We start from the raw sequence: 20,424 nt of genomic DNA, 5'->3' as shown, positions 1-20,424 counted from the left end.
CGTGGTCCCCACCCCACCTGAATGGATGGACGAGGGTCAACAAGTACCCAAGAGGGAACTCCTTCAGCTACGGATTCCCTCTTGGTCCCATGTTACCCCGTTGGGCTTAATTTTTTCTGAACAAAGGGTTCTCTCCCCAAGTGTCCACCCTTCAGCCGTCGCGCAGGCATTCAAGGGGAATTTGCCTGAAAGCTTCTCTAAGGGTCTTGGTTTGGGCGGCTAGGGCCCCGTCGGCTCGGGATGCTCGCACAGGGCTTGGGGCCGCTCGGCGCCAGAGCCAGAGTGCTGAGCCCGTGAGCGCCAAGGCCGCGTGGGCGGGCACCTATTTTTCTGAGAAGTTCCAGTGCTCCTAGGCCCCGACCCCCGCCGCCCCCCTTCACCTTCTAGCTGGAAAGTTGTGCGCCAGGCAGCGGGGGGCGGAGAGAGGAACCCAGACTGGCCCCCCTCCCGCTTCCTGCCCCGCGGCCTCCCATTGGTCAAAGGAAACCCCAGGAATGTGAGCGCCCCTTTAAAAGCGCGCGGCTCCTCGCTTCGCCAGCCACTGCACTCGGGCCGGCCGCTGAGAGCCCACCCTGGCGAGCTCTCCCAGCCGCAGCCTCCGAATCCACGGCCTCCACCCCGCGCCTCTCCAGCGCTCCATCCCGTTGCTGCGCCTTTGTCGCCGGTCCGGTCCGCTGCATCCGCGTCCGCACAGGTAAGGAGTCCCGGGCGGCCGCCGCGGAAGAGTGCTGCCCTGGCCAGCCACCTGGAGCTCCCAGGCTTCAGCGCCTCCGGGACCCCGGAGCTCAATACTTTCTGCCTTCCCCATGCTGTCGCTCCCAGCCTCTGGGGCTCTTCTTGTGAATGGGCTCCAGAGCCATCCTCTCCAGCCTTGGGGTTCACAGAGTAACCCACCAGGACACCCCAAGAGTTTCTTCTTTTCCCCAAGTCCTATCAGTCCTCTAGAAAAGGACTGTGCCTCCCTGCGCCCCTAAACTACATCTCCTGGTTCAGTGTTTACCCTTAACTTCTCAAGCCCCTCCCCAGTGGCTGGTCTTGCCCCCACCACCTCTTTAAAGCGGTAATCTCCCCTCAACTCTTATTACTTTCTTCCTGATGCTCTCTCCAAAGTAAAGACGGTTGCCCTTCCTTCCAGCAAATCTGGGCCCAAAGGGGGATCCCCAGGGCCCCAGCCCCAAGGGCAGCCAGGTTATGCCCACACTCCCTGCTTGGCAGCCTCTGACCCTGGGCTCTCCGCCCCGTGCTGCAGGCTCCTTGCTGGGCGCAGATAGCTCCGCCATGGGGCTGGCCTGGGGACTCGCTGTCCTGCTCCTGTCGCACGTCTGCGGCTCCAGCCGCATTCCAGGTGAGTCTGCGTAATACCTCGTGTGGGGGAGGGACGGGGAGGAGGTCGGGTTACCCCAGGTGCGGTCCCTCCCTGTGCACTCCTCTCTCAGCCGCTTCTCCCCTGAGCCCTGACCAGACCTCAGGATGCCGGCTCCCTCTGACTGGGGCATTTACTTAGCTCTTCCAGTGGCTGTCAAGGGCTTTCATCCGGCCCTCTGCCTCACCCCCGCCCCCAGAGCTGAGCCTCCACCCCACACTCCACCCAGAGGGCTCACCCTGTGTCCTGCTCTTGTCTAACAGAGTCTGGGGGAGACAACAGTGTGTTTGACATCTTTGAACTCACCGGAGCTGCCCGCAAGGGCTCTGGGCGCCGACTGGTGAAGGGTCCTGACCCTTCTAGCCCAGCTTTCCGCATCGAGGATGCCAACCTGATCCCCCCTGTGCCTGACAAAAAGTTCCAAGACCTAGTGGATGCTGTGCGGGCGGAGAAAGGTTTCCTCCTCCTGGCCTCCTTGAGGCAAATGAAGAAGACCCGAGGCACCCTGCTGGCCGTGGAGCGGAAAGACCACTCCGGCCAGCTCTTCAGCGTGGTCTCCAATGGCAAGGCGGGCACCCTGGACCTGAGCCTGACCGTGCAGGGGAAGCAACATGTGGTGTCGGTGGAAGAAGCACTCCTGGCCACTGGCCAGTGGAAGGGCATCACCCTGTTTGTGCAGGAGGATAGGGCCCAGCTGTACATCGACTGTGAGAAGATGGAGAATGCCGAGCTGGATGTCCCCATCCAGAGCATCTTCACCAGGGACCTGGCCAGCATCGCCAGACTCCGCATTGCCAAAGGAGGTGTCAATGACAATTTCCAGGTGAGGCCGCTTTGATTCCTGATCCCTGGGGTTGACTGCTAGGCAGCTTATGACCAGGAGGGTGATAACAGGAGAGGCAGGGGTTCCAGTATAGGAAATATTGCCTGTGCACTAAAGCAGTGGTTCTCACACAGTAGGGAGCAACAGAATCACCTGGAGAGCTTACTAAAATCGATACTGTTTGATCCCACCCCTCGAGTTTTGGATTCAGTAGGTCTGGGATGGGGCCTGATAATTTACATTTGTAACTGGTTCCAAGGTTAAGTTGGTGCTGGTGTTCTAGGGATCAGACACTGAAAACCTCTAAAGGAAACAATGATTTTCCTGTAACTGCCCATTCAAACCTTAAATACTCTTCATGCTCTTCTCAAGAAAAAAATTTCAAATGCATTGCACCAATTATAATATTGCTTGAAGTGGATACTTTTTATGAGCAGAATAAATACCACTTTGCTATTTGCTTCCTCATAGGGATGTAACTGATCCCAAAGAAAAGATTAAAATAGTGGCTATTTGCTGCTGCAGTGTCTTCCTTGCTTAAACCTCTAGATCTTTGGGTCTGTGGCTTTGAAACTCCCACATTTAACTGTTTGACACTGGAGAGTGTCATTGTATCCTCCGGTCTCAATATCAGATTCCATTTCCTGTATCCCCAAGTAGGCCGATAACTGAATTCTTTGTAAAAGACTGCAGACTTGGCAGAAGATACAATTAAGAGTTTTGAAGTTATTTTGCAATTCCTGTGAATTTGGCAATTCACCAACAGTTATTTGGTGTGTTATTTTGACACGGTGATCCTGAAAGGGAGTTATTTTCAAATTTTAGAACATCTGTTGTGTGCTCTTTCTGGCATAAACAGTCCCCCCTCCCACTGACCCCACAGCCCCCACCAACACTCTACAAACAGTGTGTATCCTCTGTTCACAGGGGGTGCTGCAGAATGTAAGGTTCGTCTTTGGAACCACACCAGAAGACATCCTCAGGAACAAAGGCTGCTCCAGCTGTAAGCATCCCTCTGTTTTTAGGGCATATGGGAAAGTGAAGGCATTCCACCCAAAATAAGCTGAGAAACTTAAGCAATGGTGATTGTGCATAAATTACCCCAGGTAACATAGTAACCTTTATATAAAGGTGACCTCAGTTTTCCACACTCAACGGTCCCCTTCTTTTGCATCCCTCACCCAAAATGAAATGTCTTTTAGAGTTAGGATGCCTAGGGGTTGGCTGGTGGGAGCATCTACTTGGAGATATTCTCCTACTTTCCTCACTGAGTGCCTTTGATCCTTGGCAGCTACCAGCGTCTTTCTCACCCTCGACAACAACGTGGTGAATGGGTCCAGCCCTGCCATCCGCACCGACTACATTGGCCACAAGACGAAGGACCTGCAGGCCATCTGTGGCATCTCATGTGACGAGCTGTCCAGCATGGTCCTGGAGCTCAGGGGTCTGCGAACCATTGTGACCACGCTGCAGGACAGTATCCGCAAAGTGGTCAGTGGCCTCCGCCCCCCGCCTGTTAGCAGGAGCCCCTGCATGTGTGTCCCCGATGATGCCGAGGGACGGAAAGTAAGGCTCGATGCTAATCACCTTTCTCCTGCTTTTAGACCGAAGAGAACAAAGAGCTGGCCAACGAGCTGAGGAGGCCCCCACTCTGCTACCACAACGGGGTCCAGTACAGGACGGGTGATGAGTGGACGGTGGACAGCTGCACCGAGTGTCGCTGCCAGGTGAGGCTCTCGGCAGACAAGCACGGATTGACAGCACTCTCTGAAGAAAGACCCAGATGGCTGCGGAGGCTCTTTCCATGTTCCATGGCTGGATACCCAAGTGGTGTCTTTCTCTTAAGATGCAGTTATGACATCTATAAACATCATTTAAATGCTCAGAGGTTTTCAAAGTCTTAATTATACCCCAGGCTAAGGATAATATCTAAAAGAATATATCTATTTAAACATCTCGGTAACTTACCTGCTTTAGTTCAAGAGCTAAGTGTTGAATATCAGGTATGTAAAACTGAGTTGGAACTTTCTCCCCCCGACCTGATTCGTATTCAGCTATGACATGGAGATTCTTTAATACAGTACTGATTGCTGTTCAGATCACTTAGCCCAACATTGTTAGAACTATCCACTTACCTCAGATGGTACTGCCTGCAGCATATGTGTCCTTCTGGCTCACCCCCTACCCAACATCAAGGGCAGAGGGGTTTGGGGGTGTTACCTGGCTCATGGCGCAAAGTCAAGCTTAAATACAAATCATGGATTGCCGGATTTGGGAGCCACCTTTACTAAATTCCCATTCTTGTCCAATATTATATAAAGCCATATTTATATATGAGAAAGTAAGATGCTCATTGATCTTCTTTTCCCCATAAACATGTAATTTAAAAATTTTAAAGTCCTGGCTGAGTTTCAGGAGTTTGATTTTAGACACAGAGTAACAGATCTGACTCCTGATATTAGGTGGTTCCAATTGCATAAATTCATGCTGTTCTGTGCATGAAGAAGTGACTAAGTGGCAATTGAGAAGAATTCTAGAGGGTTGAAGTAACAAGTAGCCAGCACTAGAACTGTCTCTACAGTACTGGTGGCTGCCAAAAGACAGGCAGATCTTTTATTAAAATCATTCCACCAGAGCATTTATAGCCCAGACGAGATTTCCACTTGTAATTGAAATGTTTCCGTATGTAAGCTTCTGCTTGCAATATGCTTCGTACTCATTTCTCCTTCACTGTTGCCCTGCAGAACTCGGTTACCATCTGCAAAAAAGTGTCCTGTCCCATCATGCCCTGCTCCAACGCCACAGTTCCTGATGGAGAATGCTGCCCGCGGTGCTGGCGTAAGTCCCTAAAATTGTATAACCATGCTTCAGTGACTGGATCAATTGTACATAATGCTGGAATACCCGTCCCATCTCTGTCACATGTGTTCATTCAGCTTCTTGGGGCAGCATCTGGCTAACCGATGGCTTGTCTGCTATATAGAGCCAAAAAAATGCCGTTATGACTAAACTTAATTATCCACCCTGGATTATGGTGTAGACAATAACCTTAGTATAGTTTATTGAATATGATTCTGTGCTTTGAGAAAAGAAGAGATGAATTGGTAGCAGCAATAGCTTTAAGTTGACTGGATTTAGAATCTGACCTTATGGCCTAGAGTCAGGAAAAATCTGCTCACTGGAGAAATTGATGGACTTAACTGGGCCTGAAAGTTCTACCCATTTTATCTACAGGCATAGGAGACCTAAGAAAAAATAGTAGTTTGAGTCTCAGGGCTCCATAAGAAATTGTATTGTTTCATGGTACCCAGTCCCTGGGTTTTGCTGCCAGTATAATTAATCACTTTGCTGAGACACTGTAGTAAGTAGAAGTCATAGAAATGATTTATCACAACTAAGATGCATAAAACAGGAAAGCAGCACTCACCCTTCACATCCACACCCCCCACACTCCCCATTTCCTACACACACGGATCACAGCTCAGAAGAACCAGTTCCCTTCAGAGATGTCAGTGACATTGGAACTGTCATAATCATTTGTACATTGCTTTCTGTTCAGCATTCACTTCAGATGTGGGTTAAAGGGAACAAGGCTAGCTAGGGGCTAGCAGAGTGCTGAATTTTGAGTCAGGGATTACTAGGAAAACTTCCAACTGATGGCAAGAGAAAACAAGTTCTCTGTCTCCTGTCGGATACAGGACGTGATTGTAGTCATGGCGCCTGGGCAGATGGTAAACAAACACACTTCCCTCTTATGAAAATATGTGCAGAAAAGGCCCCAAATGCTAGGGTGAGAGGAGCAACCCGCTCACTGACCTCATGACTGATCCAGGGCCAGAGCCAACAGCGGCTCTGCTGCCTTCAGATTCATCTGCCAAACACGTGGGTCTCTGGCTCTCCTGAAAGTCAGAAGTGACTCCTATAAGTTGCCTAAAACCCAAGTATTCTTGGAAGCCTGGGGATGGAAATGCCTACCAAGACATCTTAAGTCATAAAAGGGAAACTCATTTGAAATGCAGACTGGAGGAAGGAGGCGAGGATGACTAGAAACGTATGTGGGGGAAAGGTTCAGCTGTACCGACCCAGGCAAAGCATGCAATTACCCCAAAGCTGTGCACAGAATGACCACTTGGCCATTGGCCTAACAAATATATTGCTTTTCACTCTCTGGCATGGGAAGAAAGTCCTGAGCAGAGCAGCCCAAAGAGTAGCTTGTTTTCATGATAACACACTAAATGCACGCATTTGCTCAGCAGCCAGCGACTCTGCAGACGATGGCTGGTCCCCGTGGTCTGAGTGGACCTCTTGCTCTGTGACCTGTGGCAATGGAATCCAGCAGCGTGGCCGCTCCTGCGACAGCCTCAACAACAGATGCGAGGGCTCCTCTGTGCAGACACGGACCTGCCACATCCAGGAATGTGACAAGAGATGTAAGTGTTTGGCCACTTGGGGATGTGGAGACCTGACTTGTCCTTGTCACCAACAGCAACTCCAGAGCACAGAGGCTGAGGTCACAGGTTCTAGGCTCTGATCTAATCCCAGTTCTCTGCCTTATCTGTGCACCCTTGAGCACAGCTTACCCTCTCTGAGGCTCTTTCCTTATCTGTAAATTGGGGGTAAAAATAGTTTAAAGATTTTTAGTTTGGTGAGCTTGAAGATTTGGTTTAGAGGATGCATTTAAAGTGTTAATGTAGAGCTTGGCTTGTGGGAAGCACCATATAACCATCAGGTTTGTCCTTTAGTTAAACAGGATGGCGGCTGGAGCCACTGGTCCCCCTGGTCATCTTGTTCTGTAACATGTGGAGACGGTGTGATCACAAGGATCCGGCTCTGCAACTCCCCCAGCCCCCAGATGAATGGGAAGCCATGTGAGGGCAAAGCCCGGGAGACCAAAGCCTGCCAGAAAGACGCCTGCCCCAGTAAGTGCATGCATCATCCGGCATGATGCTGGCAGCTTCACCCCACTGGCTGCCTGGCATCCATGGGTCACGGATCGGGGAAGACTGCTTCCTAGAGAAACAAACAGGCACAGTCCTGCTGGGCACAGCAGCTTCTTCTAATGACAAATGGGACCATTTTCAGACACTCTTTTCCCAGACATCCTTACCATGTGTCAGGGTCATGGAGGTTTCTTGAACACACTCAGGAGAGTCTCCTGTGAAGGTAAAGTGTTTGAAAATTGGTCTTAGCTTTGGCCTGTGGTTCATTTTCTTACAGTCAATGGAGGCTGGGGACCCTGGTCACCATGGGACATCTGTTCTGTCACCTGTGGAGGAGGGGTACAGAAACGTAGCCGGCTCTGCAACAACCCCACACCCCAGTTTGGAGGCAAGGACTGCATTGGTGATGTGACAGAAAACCAGATCTGCAACAAGCAGGACTGTCCCATTGGTAAGCCACGCAGCCCAGGCAGCCCAGGACAAAACCACTTAAAGGCATGGTCAGCATTCATGGGGGTTCAGTTTGGATGGCCCTGAGTGGTTTGATTAAAATGCCAGATGGACAGCATAATCTCAAAAGTCAGCAGTTCCACAGACCCTACAATATCACACCCCCATTGAAGTGACCAGAGTGGCAGTAACAGCAGCTGAGACCCACGTTTGCCTGTCACTCTTATCTCAGATGGATGCCTGTCCAATCCCTGCTTTGCTGGTGTCCAGTGTACCAGCTACCCTGATGGCAGCTGGAAGTGTGGTGCCTGTCCCCCGGGCTACAGTGGAGACGGCGTCGCGTGCAAAGATGTTGATGAGGTGAGGAGCTGGGAGCTACCAGACCTAGGAAAGCACCTCATCTGCCTTGGTCATTTCTTGTGACAGTGTTCTCTAAACATGAACAAACCTGTTTCTTCCACAGTGCAAAGAAGTCCCTGATGCCTGCTTCAACCACAATGGAGAGCACAGGTGTGAGAACACAGACCCTGGCTACAACTGCCTGCCCTGCCCACCGCGCTTCACTGGCTCGCAGCCCTTCGGCCGGGGTGTGGAACACGCCACCGCCAACAAACAGGTAGAGCAGAGGGGACTAGTAGATGGGAGTGAGGAAGGGTGTCCTTGGCTGAGCTAGCCACAAAAGGGGGGAATGTCATCTCACACCCTTCAAGGAAAATGAGGAATGGGGTGAGTGTCATTCTAGCTTTTAGAAACAGTACTAGAAAATGAATTGTCCATCCAGCAGAGAAAATTGGTCCATCACATTTGACCATACTGGAGTAAGTTGTAAGCGGATGGACTTGTAAGTGCCAGGGTGATGTGCAAGTTCAAGGAAAACACACATAAAGCCATGTCAGCCTATAACCTGGCATCGACATTCCCAGGGGAGGATGGGGAGGACTCGCACTCTTCCCGTGGATCTCTGTCCAGAGGCAATGGGGAGCTGGGGACCCTCCAAGGCTTTGCCTTAACGTCAGAATGTTGTACCCTCAGGTATGCAAGCCCCGAAACCCCTGCACAGACGGGACACACGACTGCAACAAGAACGCCAAGTGCAACTACCTGGGCCACTACAGCGACCCCATGTACCGCTGCGAGTGCAAGCCTGGCTACGCCGGCAACGGCATCATCTGTGGGGAGGACACGGACCTGGATGGCTGGCCCAACGAGGACCTGGTGTGCGTGGCCAATGCAACTTACCACTGCAAAAAGGTAGCCCTGCCCTCACCCGCCTCCAGAAAAACCCTTATCAAGGGAATGAGCTGAGGAATTTTAAATACTTAAACTTTGGGAATGGAACTGAAAGATTAAATCATCCAAAGGCAGAGGAACACTAATTTCTTATTAAATCACTTGGTGCCAAGAACATGTATGGGGCAGGCCCTTTGGGCAGTTGTGTTCCACAGTCAATGATGTTGTCCAAAAAAAGTTCACTTCTCTACCAAAGGCCAGCAGAGCATGACCCATGTTCCCAGTATATATAAAGCTTAGAGCATTTATACAAAGTATTTATGTGTGTGTGTGTATCTTCCAAGCAAACTTTTTTGTCTTCCCATTGAAAATACTTGCTGTCACAGAGCAGCATTCAGTTCTGTCTGCAGTGTCTCGCTGCATGCTCTAGTGCATGAGCTGAGCAAAAGGCTTGCAAACTGCAGCTGCAGTGTCTTCTCTTTCCAGGATAATTGCCCCAACCTTCCCAACTCAGGACAGGAAGACTATGACAAGGATGGAATCGGCGATGCCTGTGATGATGATGATGACAATGACAAGATTCCAGATGACAGGGTAAAATTGTTTTCCATTCCTCTTTCAGCTTTTGTGTTCAGCAACAGCCTGTAACCCTTAAGATTCAACAAAATTACTGATATCTAGTCATCAGAAATTATTCATTGTGATTCTGTAGTTTTCAGATAGAGATGTTGCTAAGAGAATTTTTAGAGGGTTTTGTTTTTCATCACGGCCTGCCCTTACCCTAGCTGGAACAAAAAGTTACAATGTGTGAACAAATGACACTTTGCTCCCCATATTGGTTTCAAATGTCTTCTCTAGATCACAGTAAGGTTTTCTCTGCATGCACTGAGAGTGGAGATGTTGAGTTTCCATTTACATCTCACTGACTCATAACCAACAGAAATTCATTTTTCATTCATTATGTCCTGGCTTTTAACTTTTGCAGTGATCATTTTACAGGGGAATTAGTATATCCACAAAGTAGAAAATGCTTGTTGCAGATTTTCACATATATATATTTTATATATATATATATATAAATATATATATACATTTTCACACATATATATTTTATATACATTATGCATGTGATTTGAGGCTAGTTTCATGGATCAAGTTGTACAATGTTCTGCTTCTTCTCTTGGCAGGACAACTGTCCATTCCATTACAACCCAGCTCAGTACGACTATGACAGAGATGACGTGGGAGACCGCTGTGACAACTGCCCCTACAACCACAACCCAGACCAGGCTGACACAGATAACAATGGGGAAGGAGACGCCTGCGCAGCTGACATTGATGGGGACGGTAAGGCGCTCCCTGACTCCAGCCAGCCCGTGGCAGCTGTGACGGCGTTCAGCTCTCAGCCTTGGACAGCGCTGGCTGTTAGTGTGCAGTCTGGTTGCAACAGCGGAGGCTGAAGATTCCCGCTCTTACCTGTCCCGTGTTCTCTGCAGGTATCCTCAATGAACGGGACAACTGCCAGTATGTCTACAATGTGGACCAGAAAGACACTGACATGGATGGGGTTGGTGATCAGTGTGACAACTGCCCCCTGGAACACAATCCAGACCAGGTAGGTAGACTCCTTTCATAATTTTTCAGTAAACTGTTAGAATATCCCTTTCTAAGCCTCTTTAAAAAAAACAGAAGAGCTTAAGTTCAAACACTTTCATTACCATGGCTATCAGTGATCTCATAGCCAATTACAAAATTTTCATGTGAACCGTTTGCCTGACCTAAGCTCTTTGCAGAGTTCCATAGGTCTTTAGCATGACAATCTTGTAACTTCAATCTTATCCTCTATAAGAAGCCCACATGATTTGCTCAATGGAATCTACCATTGTTAAGATAAATTATACAAAGCAGAAATCTGTGACTGACAACTGTACAGGAATATTAATCATGTTAGAAACTAAGAGATGGAAGAAAATATCCCTAAGCAAGATACACAGCCATTTTCATGGCTCATGATATAATCTGACTGCAAGAAAATCAAACTAAAAATACTTCTCCAAACTGGAGAAATCCCTGTTTCTTTGTCATTCTTTAAGTGTTTTGGCATTGCAGACAGATAATTCTGTACCGTTGCTGGGGCGTGCTGCAAACAGACACAGCCAGAACAAGTTCCATGTCTGACGGTGTTTCTTTTCTGGTGTAATTGTTCATCATTATTTTCTCAGTGTGAAAATTAAGGCCTTTTTTTCCCCCTAAAAGCCACTATTCTGGAAATTTAGAAACCACCTTTTTTTAAATGCAAATATTTTTAAAAGATTCAAGAAATGATAAATACAGCTAATTTGTGGAGAAATCCAGAAACTCTCCTAATATTTGCTCTTATGACTTTCTCTAAAACAAAAAGCACCGGGATGAATTGCTTTGGGACAATAGGGGAAAGCATGAATGATTTGGAATAGCATTCTTGATCAAATGGCATTGAGTCATCTGTTTTGAATTTGAGTCTTACTGTAAATTAAACCTCAATGCCATTTAACCTCCCTGGATAAGGTGTTGGTTCTTCAGATAATAATAAAGTCTATAACAATTAATGAATCATGTAAAAATCTTAATGGCAAAGAGCATAAATAGTGGCAAGCAAAATTGCAATTTGTGTGTAAATAATCTATAGGCATTCCATATATACTGAATAATGTAAAAAAGGTACTCTGATAAATAAAATATTATTTTATAATTATATATATGTTATATATATATTATAATATAATAAATAAAAAATTAGAATTTTGGTTTTACCTGAGCCAACACTGGACAATCCTTATGGGCTAGATGTGTAAAACCTAATACCTAAAAGAGAAGAAAATGATTTCTCCCACCATTCAGATTACCCAGTATGTATGAAAAGCAGTGCCATGTTGCCATGATTTAATGACCTAGAGTAGAAGTTGATGTGTCAGCAATTTCCTAATTGAAAATTTGAATAGAACATAAATTGTACCCAGAGCATTCAATTCATCATTAAGATATAAGTAGTTAATATGGCATTCTATCCTTAGTGATGAAATGATGCTTTCTATTTAATTTTATTTAGAAAGAAAAGAACTCTCAAATATCCCTTTAAAAACTGTGTAATACAAATAAGGATCAAGAATAAAACATGTAAGATTTGTTAATATAGATGTGAAACCTCATCACATGGTCTTATCAGACACTGGAGAATCTCCGTATGTTTTCTTTAGCATCAATGATTCACATTCAAATTTACCCTCTGTCTCTTTCAGCTTGACTCTGACTCAGACCGCATTGGAGACACCTGTGACAACAATCAGGATATTGATGAAGACGGCCACCAGAACAACCTAGACAACTGTCCCTACGTGCCCAATGCCAACCAGGCTGACCATGACAAGGATGGCAAAGGAGATGCCTGCGACCATGATGATGACAATGATGGCATTCCTGATGACCGGGACAACTGCAGGCTGGTGCCCAATCCTGACCAGAAGGACTCTGATGGTGAGTCACTGGAGCCGCTTTTAAAGAGAGTAACTGAAACCATGGCTGTCTGGATTGAGGAAATAAAAACAAAGCTGAATACATTTCAGGATGAAGAGACTAAATGTTAACTTTGACAAGACAGTGAATTTCTGGCACCAGTAATGGTATTTTGGAATTTCACTGAACTCTTGCCTTTTTGCCCTTAGGTGATGGTCGAGGTGATGCTTGCAAAGATGATTTTGACCAGGACAAGGTGCCAGATATTGATGACATCTGTCCCGAAAATGTTGATATCAGTGAGACTGATTTCCGCCGATTCCAGATGATTCCTCTAGATCCCAAAGGGACATCCCAGAACGACCCTAACTGGGTTGTACGCCATCAGGGTAAAGAACTCGTCCAGACTGTCAACTGTGACCCTGGACTTGCTGTAGGTGAGTAGAGAGTTCTTCAAACAAAAGGCCAGTGTGTACAGGGGGAAAGAAGCAAATGTAAAAGCAGGCAGTTGCATGTGTCCCCATGAGTGCTAAAAATGGCTGGGAACGTGACAGAGAACCTCGGGAAGGCTGCAGGTTTTAACCTGGGTGTGGCCTCCTCTTCCAGGTTATGACGAATTTAATGCTGTGGACTTCAGCGGCACCTTCTTCATCAACACTGAGAGGGATGACGACTATGCCGGCTTTGTGTTTGGCTACCAGTCCAGCAGCCGCTTCTATGTTGTGATGTGGAAGCAAGTCACTCAATCCTACTGGGACACCAACCCCACGAGGGCTCAGGGATACTCTGGACTTTCCGTGAAGGTTGTGAACTCCACCACGGGGCCTGGCGAGCACCTGCGGAATGCCCTGTGGCACACAGGAAACACCCCTGGCCAGGTGAGAACAACGCCCTGCAGGAGGGGAAGGGATGCTGTGTTTGGCCAAGCCTCCCACCAGGGAGTCTTAGACATCAAGTTCCCAGCATCACCAACTGTAGCATTAAGCTCTGCATTGTAAAAACCATCCTAGTGTCTGAGAGGGTAGCTCACTTCAGATCAAAAGGCTAAAACTGTTTGTTTTAGCCTCTTCAAACAAACGAAAGTGTCAACGTCCCTTCTCTTTGCTGATATGTACATTCACGGTTACATAGCCAATGATAAAGCCCTTGGAAAAAAAATCCGACATTGTAGCCCTCTAATTTAGGTCAACTCAGTACCTTTCAATTGCCATTTCAAGTACCATTCCATTTCATGGAATCTAACGTAAATCTCATAATGAAGCTGTTTGAACCTTTGCTTTTCCTTTTCCTCCAGGTGCGCACACTGTGGCATGACCCTCGTCACATTGGCTGGAAAGATTTCACTGCCTACAGATGGCGTCTGAGCCACAGGCCAAAGACAGGTTTCATCAGGTAAGATTGCTCCGATTAAACGTCCCTGAAGTCATACTGACACGCGAGGAGAAGATCAAAAGTAAGGGTGGCACTAATGTGATTTCCTTTTTCCCTCAGAGTGGTGATGTATGAAGGGAAGAAGATCATGGCTGACTCAGGACCCATCTATGACAAAACCTATGCTGGTGGCAGGCTAGGCTTGTTCGTCTTCTCTCAAGAAATGGTGTTCTTCTCCGACCTGAAATATGAATGCAGAGGTAGGAGCAAAATGACAGTGAATATACAGGTGGAATCCCTAGTTCAGACCAGTATCAGGAATGCCAGTCATGCAAGAGGCTGATTTAAAGGCTATGTAAGACACAGGGTTATTTCTATCTTGCTGTTAAAGACACAGTGATAAAAATGAAATAATGAAAGCCTTAGAAAGCAGAGCATAAGTTCTGGAAGGTTATGCTATATCAAACACCTAGCAACAGTGTTCAAACACATTAATTGTAATTTTATAAACTGCCAATCTTAAAATATATTTTTGCCATTATAAAAGTAGAGCTGTGCCAAGGTTGTTAATGTGTTAGTGGATATTAAGATGACAGTGCCTCAATGAATTAGTTTATGTATTTATGTGTTTATATATTTATTTCACAGATTCCTAATCATCAAACTGTTGATCAAAAGACTGATCATAACCAATGCTGGTATTGCACCTTCTGGAACCATGGGCTTTAGAAAACCCCCAGGATTGCTCCTTGCTGCCTGCCTTTGCTCTCTGCTTGCATGAGTGTGGACTCCTAGAACATGTGACTTGCCTCAAGAAAATGCAATTTTCCAAATCAGACCCTGCATTCAGCCTCTGACTGAGAAGAATCTTCCAAGGAGACAAACAATGAATTTGGTTGGCTTTTGCAAAAGCAAAAGCATCCACATGCTTTGGTTGGAAGGTGCCTGTCCCACTCTGCTTTTGTCAGAGCAGAATGCGACTGTGAGGCCAGCTCTGAGCAGTGGACTCCAAAATGTTTTCAGGCATGTGAGAGAAGGGAGGACTCACTAGAATTGACAAAACCAGCCCTGACCTACTCCCTCTGGAATGGGGGGGGCGGGGGGCCAAAGCCCAAAGGGGAGGATGCATACCCAAGAGACGATTGTATGAAGAAAATATGGAGGAACTGTTACATTTTTGGTACTAAATCATTTTCAGGGGATTGAAAGACTATTGCTGGATTTCATGATGCTGACCGGTGTTAGCTGATTAACCCACATAAATAGGCACTTAAATAGGAGTGGGGAAGGAAGGAAAAGACTGGCTTCTGGACTTCCTCCCAGATTTCCACCCCTTAACACATTACCTGTAGTGACCAGAATAGGGAGTCAGAGTTAAACCAACACAAGGCAGTGCTGGCTGCCGCAGCTTGGTTCTATTGAAATTGTCAGCTGTGTTCCAGATGTAGCTTCTGCAGATGTAGCAGGAAAATAAGAAAACCTACCATCTCAGTGAGCACCAGACTGCCTCTCAAGGGACAGGCAGCCCGTGCTTGTATTTTTATGGTTAGAAAGGCACAAAATTATCAACTAAGACATTCCTTTTCTCTCTTTTTTCCTGAATATCATAGAGTTTTCCAGTTGTCTCTTTTGGACTATAGTTTTTGGTGTTTTAAACAAACACTTTACAATGTAAACTATTTATTTTTTACTTATTCTGGGGGATCTGTCTGAAAGACTATTCATGGAACAGGAAGAAGCGTAAGGACTATCCATATCATCTTTGCTACAAGTCATTATGACTGTAAGATTGTAAATACAGATTATTTATTAACTCTGTTCTACCTGGAATCTAGGTTTCATATGGAAAGTGTTTGAGAGCAGGTAGTTGAGATTGATCAGCAAATCTTTCACAGGAATGGCACAAGGAAACCAGCATAGCAAGCTGCTCTTCACTTTGTGCTTAGACCGAATGATTTGGAATTATTCTTTTTTCCTTTTTTTTCCCCAAGTGGAATTACTTGGTTGTCCATTTGCAAGTGTTTTTAGTTTGCAAAGAAAGCCAAGAGGCCATTAATACTGTCTTATCCCATCCCTTGTGCCTATTTCCAAGGAGATGAAAAGTATCTACATTTATTATTTTTGCCTTTTTCCAAAAGAAAAAAATGACAAAGGTGAAACTTGTATACAAATATTACCTCATTTGTTGTGTGACTGAGTAAAGAATTTTGGGATCAAACAGAAAGAGTTCAAGTGTCTAACAAACTTAAAGCTACTGTAGTACCTAAAAAAAAAAATCAATGTTGTACATAGTATAAAAATTCTTTGCAGAAAAGTATTCCCAATAAGGAAATAGCATTGAAATGTTAAATACGTTTTCTGAAAGTTGTTTTTTTCTATCATCTTGTGTACCGTTGCTTTATTTTTATAAATTATTTTCTCATTGCCTTTGGAATAGATATCTCAGATTGTGTAGATATGCTATTTAAATAATTTATCAGGAAATACTGCCTGTAGAGTTAGTATTTCTATTTTTATAAAATGTTTGCACACTGAATTGAAGAATTGTTCGTTTTTTTGTTTTGTTGATTTGTTTTTTGCTTGTTACCCTCCTCCCTGTTTTTACTATTTGCCAATACTTTTCTAGGAATGTGCTTTTTTGTACACATTTTTATCCATTTTACATTCTAAAGCAGTGTAAGTTGTATATTACTGTTTCTTATGTACAAGGAACAACAATAAATCATATGGAAATTTATATTTATACTTACTGTATCCATGTTTGTTTGTTTTCTGGCCTTATGTTATGAGGTATGGGTAAATTCTATCCTTAAACCAATAGAGCACACACAAAAAGAAATCACAGTAATAGTAACATTCACAGTTCCTATACAATTTAAGACTGAATTGCTTAAATGACGTATTTGCTAGATTTGTGGAATAAAAGAACAAAACAAATTAGCCTGTCATACTAAAAACAAGCAATGAGAAATGACCACTCCCACAAGATGTGGGACTCAAAAGGATATAGGTTTATATTTTACTAATGTCACTAAATGTCATTTACTGAATCCTTTTCAAAGCCCAGTTCTGTTCCTGAAAACAAAAAGGAAAACAGGAGTGAAGCACATACAGCTACATCTTCTGACCCATGAATGAGGACACTAGGTGGGCAACAATTGCATGCTGTGAAGAAGCTTTAGAAACATTAATGAAGGGTGAATTGTCCTTGAAAAGTTGGGTCAAATTCTATAGATACCACATTTTGGAGAATGACTATGCCTTTGGTCAGAAAGATGACTTAAGAGAGGTAGAACTGGGAATACATCCTAAAATAAATGAATATATATATATATATATATATCTGTATACACACACACACACACACACACACACACATAAAATATCCACTTATTTTGTGAAGAGAAGGCCAAAGTCTTACAATAAGCAGAACCTGAGCTTCAGGTGCGCTAACCATGAATGTAGAATACCAGCCAATTTTTAGTTTTAAAAAGAATTTTTTAAAATTTTAGAATAAAAAATTTTATGAGTAGATTAAAGGTCTCACTTTGAGGTCCATTAAACAAAAAGGACAGGCTGAGTGAGACAGAATCTTTTTTCCCCTTATTGACTTTTCTCTCTCATTCTAGAAACATATGCAAGTATAAATTGCATAGTCATATATGAGTATAAATTGCCAAATCACATTATGGCATCTAGGTGAAGAATCAGGAACTGGAAGTTGTTGGTTATAAACTTTGGAAAACTGATTTGAAAGAAATATTCTTTGAAACATGACATCATTCATTCTCAGAGAAGCTCTGCACGTGAAGTCTTGGGAGAGAATTCTAATTCACTTTTAAGGAACAGAACAAAAGTAACTGATAGTGTCAGGATGGGACAGAAGAAACTGGGAACTGGAGCTTTCTTACCAGGCATGCTCCATATGCACTCCAAGACCAGCCTTTGAAGCAGGCTGCACTGAAATGAAGGACTTGTTAAAAATTAAAACTAGGCCATCGGGGTGATAGCTCTCTCCTTCTATAGGAGTTTATTGTCATGTGTTTCAGGGTTGGTTTGGACTGAAGGGCAATAAACCCTAGGTCCTATGGGAATTTACAATAAAGGTGGTGCCAGTAGTTTTCTTGAGGAGTCATAAGTAGAAAAACCTCAAATTTTAAGATCCTAAATTTATTCCTGAAATGAGTTAGCTCTTGCTCTTTCATACTTTTTATCTACCTTTTCTGGGGGCAAACACTCAGGTCTAGAGAGAAACTTAAAAACACTGCTTTTTTAAAGAACACTTTCTTTCTTACAAGGTAATCTTTCATTTAATTTGGAGCCTTCATGTTGAGTATATTATACAAATTCAGCTCGCCAGTTCCTTGTTAGAGGTAGGTACCTTCAGTTTACATGCTATGGAAGGGTCTCCTTCCTTTCAAGGGTAAAATTACTCACTTAATCATTCTGTTTTACTACCCTCTGGTAAACTTTTGTAACATAAAGGTCCACTATGCAACAAATACCATTTGTAGAAATATACTATAAAGCCATAAACTATCTCCTCGCCATCTATCTCCCTCTCCTCTTCTCTTTCTCCCTCTCCCTCTCTCTTTCTCTCTCTCTCACACACACACATACATATCAATCAAACACCAGAAGCACATGGGTTTGGAAAAGACATAAAAGGTTCTCATAAATTCAAGTTACTGACTTGTTACTAATAAACCCTCTCTCTTAAAATAGTAGTATAGCTTTTTTAAAACCAGCTGATCTTTATTTGCTGAACTCTAAAAGGGAAACTCTGAAAGAAGATAACAAACTAAACGTCATATATGAAATAATTTGTCAAACTTCTGCTTATGAAAAGTACCACTACTAATAAGATAGCAAGGATAGCCTAACATTGTTTTGTTGGGAAAATTCATTTCTCTTCACAGCAAGCTATACTTTACTTAACAGGCATTAGAGAAGAGGAAAGAAGGGAAATCAGGGCAAAACTACAAGTTATGGTCAACAAACCTGTCTAAATCCCAATAAAGTAGTAATGTGTAATATCAAATACAAAACAATCATAAAACTTCAACTAGTTTTACCATAGCCCATATACATAAAATGTTGGTTTCTATAATGCAATAAAAAACAACTTTCCTGGGAATTTCAATGAGGAAAAACCAGTGAGAAATTTACCACAAGTCTCAAAAATATCAAAAAAATATGATCCAGAAAGAGAGAATCTAAACATAAAAATCGTCATTTGAGGAATGGTCTCTATAATGCATTCACTGAATTAAAAGAATTTGGAAAAAATGTGGTTTAACTTAATTTACCAACTCTCTTAGAAGCACAACCCAGCAAGTCAGTGTTTAAGATTCTTTACATTCTTCTGTCATATCTTCAGTCTCCTGTTCATCTGCACATTAAAAAGAATAACCAAATTTGTCAGATATCTGTGCATAATTAAGAAAAATTATCAGCCTATGTTTTATAAACATTAAATCCTTTTACACATAAGATGACTCACATTCTCATTTAATATTTATTATACAATCACCACTGTGCAACAATTTATTTAATATTAAATTTAATATTTATTGAATATTAAAATCAATATTCAAAGTACCCAAAATCACTGCAGACAGTGATGCAGTCATGAAATTAAAAGACACTTGCTCCTTGGAAGAAATGTTATGACCAACCTAGACAGCATATTAAAAAGCAGAGACATTACTTTGCCAACAAAGGTCCATCTAGTCAAAGCTATGGTTTTTCCAATAGTCATGTGTGAATGTGACAGCTGGACCATAAAGAAGGCTGAGTGCCAAAGAATTGATGCTTTTGAACTGTGGTGTTGGAGAAGACTCTTGAGAGTCCCTTGGACAGCAAGGAGATCCAACCAGTCCATCCTAAAGGAAATCAGCCCTGAATATTCATTGGAAGGACTGATGCTGAAACTGAAGCTCCAATACTTTGGCCACCTGGTGCAAAGAGCTGACTCACTGGAAAAGACCCTGATGTTAGGAAAGATTGAAGGCAGGAGAAGGGGATGACAGAGGACGAGATGGTTGGATGGCATCACTGACTCAAAGAACATGAAGGACCAGGAAGCCTGGTGTGCTGCAGTCCATGGGGTCTCGAAGAGTTGGACACAACTGAGTGACTGAACTGAACTGCAGAGTCACCACAAGCTGTATACAAAATTTACAAGAAAAAGTGAAAGATAAGGGGCTTGCCTTCATTGAGCTTACAGCTATGGGACAGTTTTTTGGGTTTTGAACTAAAATAGTTATTAATGGAGATAGACATCAAAATTATTATTATCATTATTATTTGCTTTGTACTAAGATTCCAGGAAGCCGGGTGAAACAAAAAGTAAATGCGAGAGTTAGGGTAAATAAGAACTGATCGCCTTTCATTTCTTCAATGTTAGAAACAAATTGTGACACTAACCGAAGTGCAATGTAAATATTCTTCTAATCTTAGTTAAGAAGCTTTTCATATAAGGTAGAATTGACAATAGCACCAAATAAAAGACAATAAAAGAGAATCAGGAGAAACTGGAACCCTCAAACACTGTAGATGGGAATGTAAATGAGGCAGCTGACTTGGGAAACATCTGACAGTTGCTCGAAAGGTTACCATAGACCCAGCAATTCTACTCCTAGGTATATCCCCTGGAGAAATGAAAACATGTTTGAGCTCAATCCCTCAGTCATGTCTGATTCTTTGTGACCCCATGGACTATAACCTGCCAGGTTCCTCTGTCCATGGGATTT

At 44.0% G+C, this 20,424-nt stretch overlaps 2 protein-coding genes across 5 annotated transcripts in view; one reads left to right on the top strand and one right to left on the bottom strand.

Moving 5' to 3' along the window:
- Positions 1–537: 537 nt before the first annotated feature.
- THBS1 (thrombospondin 1) lies at positions 538–16,414 on the top strand. 2 transcript variants are annotated; one of them, XM_043919249.1, is made up of 22 exons: positions 538–694; positions 1,250–1,345; positions 1,627–2,186; positions 3,114–3,189; positions 3,478–3,677; positions 3,791–3,913; positions 4,931–5,024; positions 6,443–6,616; positions 6,929–7,105; positions 7,404–7,577; positions 7,809–7,936; positions 8,040–8,192; positions 8,609–8,827; positions 9,293–9,400; positions 9,994–10,153; positions 10,303–10,421; positions 12,085–12,319; positions 12,508–12,735; positions 12,905–13,176; positions 13,593–13,690; positions 13,790–13,929; positions 14,318–16,414. In XM_043919249.1, the coding sequence occupies exons 2-22, from the start codon at positions 1,279–1,281 to the stop codon at positions 14,323–14,325; spliced, it is 3,513 nt and encodes a 1,170-aa protein (XP_043775184.1). In that variant the 5' UTR covers positions 538–694; positions 1,250–1,278; the 3' UTR covers positions 14,326–16,414. The 2 variants fall into 2 exon arrangements, with proteins under 2 accessions (XP_043775184.1, XP_043775183.1); XM_043919248.1 differs by having other exon boundaries at positions 6,440–6,616.
- Positions 15,655–20,424, bottom strand: part of FSIP1 (fibrous sheath interacting protein 1) — a 259,251-nt gene continuing 254,481 nt past the window's right edge. For 2 of the 3 annotated variants that reach the window (XM_043919251.1, XM_043919253.1), the window contains exon 12: positions 15,655–19,061. In XM_043919251.1, the coding sequence (XP_043775186.1) occupies positions 19,015–19,061 (47 nt within the window). In that variant the 3' untranslated portion in view covers positions 15,655–19,014. The remainder of the gene's footprint in view (positions 19,062–20,424) is intronic. The other variant, XM_043919252.1, reaches the window with a different exon arrangement.

The sequence above is a fragment of the Cervus elaphus genome, chromosome 12 (genome assembly GCF_910594005.1).
Source record: "Cervus elaphus chromosome 12, mCerEla1.1, whole genome shotgun sequence".
In the NCBI taxonomy this organism is placed as follows: Eukaryota; Metazoa; Chordata; class Mammalia; order Artiodactyla; family Cervidae; genus Cervus; species Cervus elaphus.
This window is presented reverse-complemented; position numbering and strand designations above follow the sequence as displayed.

What these genes read in the sequence shown, in the direction of transcription:
- THBS1 (XM_043919248.1), top strand. Translation starts at nt 1,279, where the DNA reads ATGGGGCTGGCCTGGGGACTCGCTGTCCTGCTCCTGTCGCACGTCTGC. An exon ending in CAACTTACCACTGCAAAAAG is followed by an intron (nt 8,828 to 9,292) that starts GTAGCCCTGCCC and finishes TTCTCTTTCCAG; the next exon opens with GATAATTGCCCCAACCTTCC. An exon ending in CCAAAGACAGGTTTCATCAG is followed by an intron (nt 13,691 to 13,789) that starts GTAAGATTGCTC and finishes TTTTTCCCTCAG; the next exon opens with AGTGGTGATGTATGAAGGGA.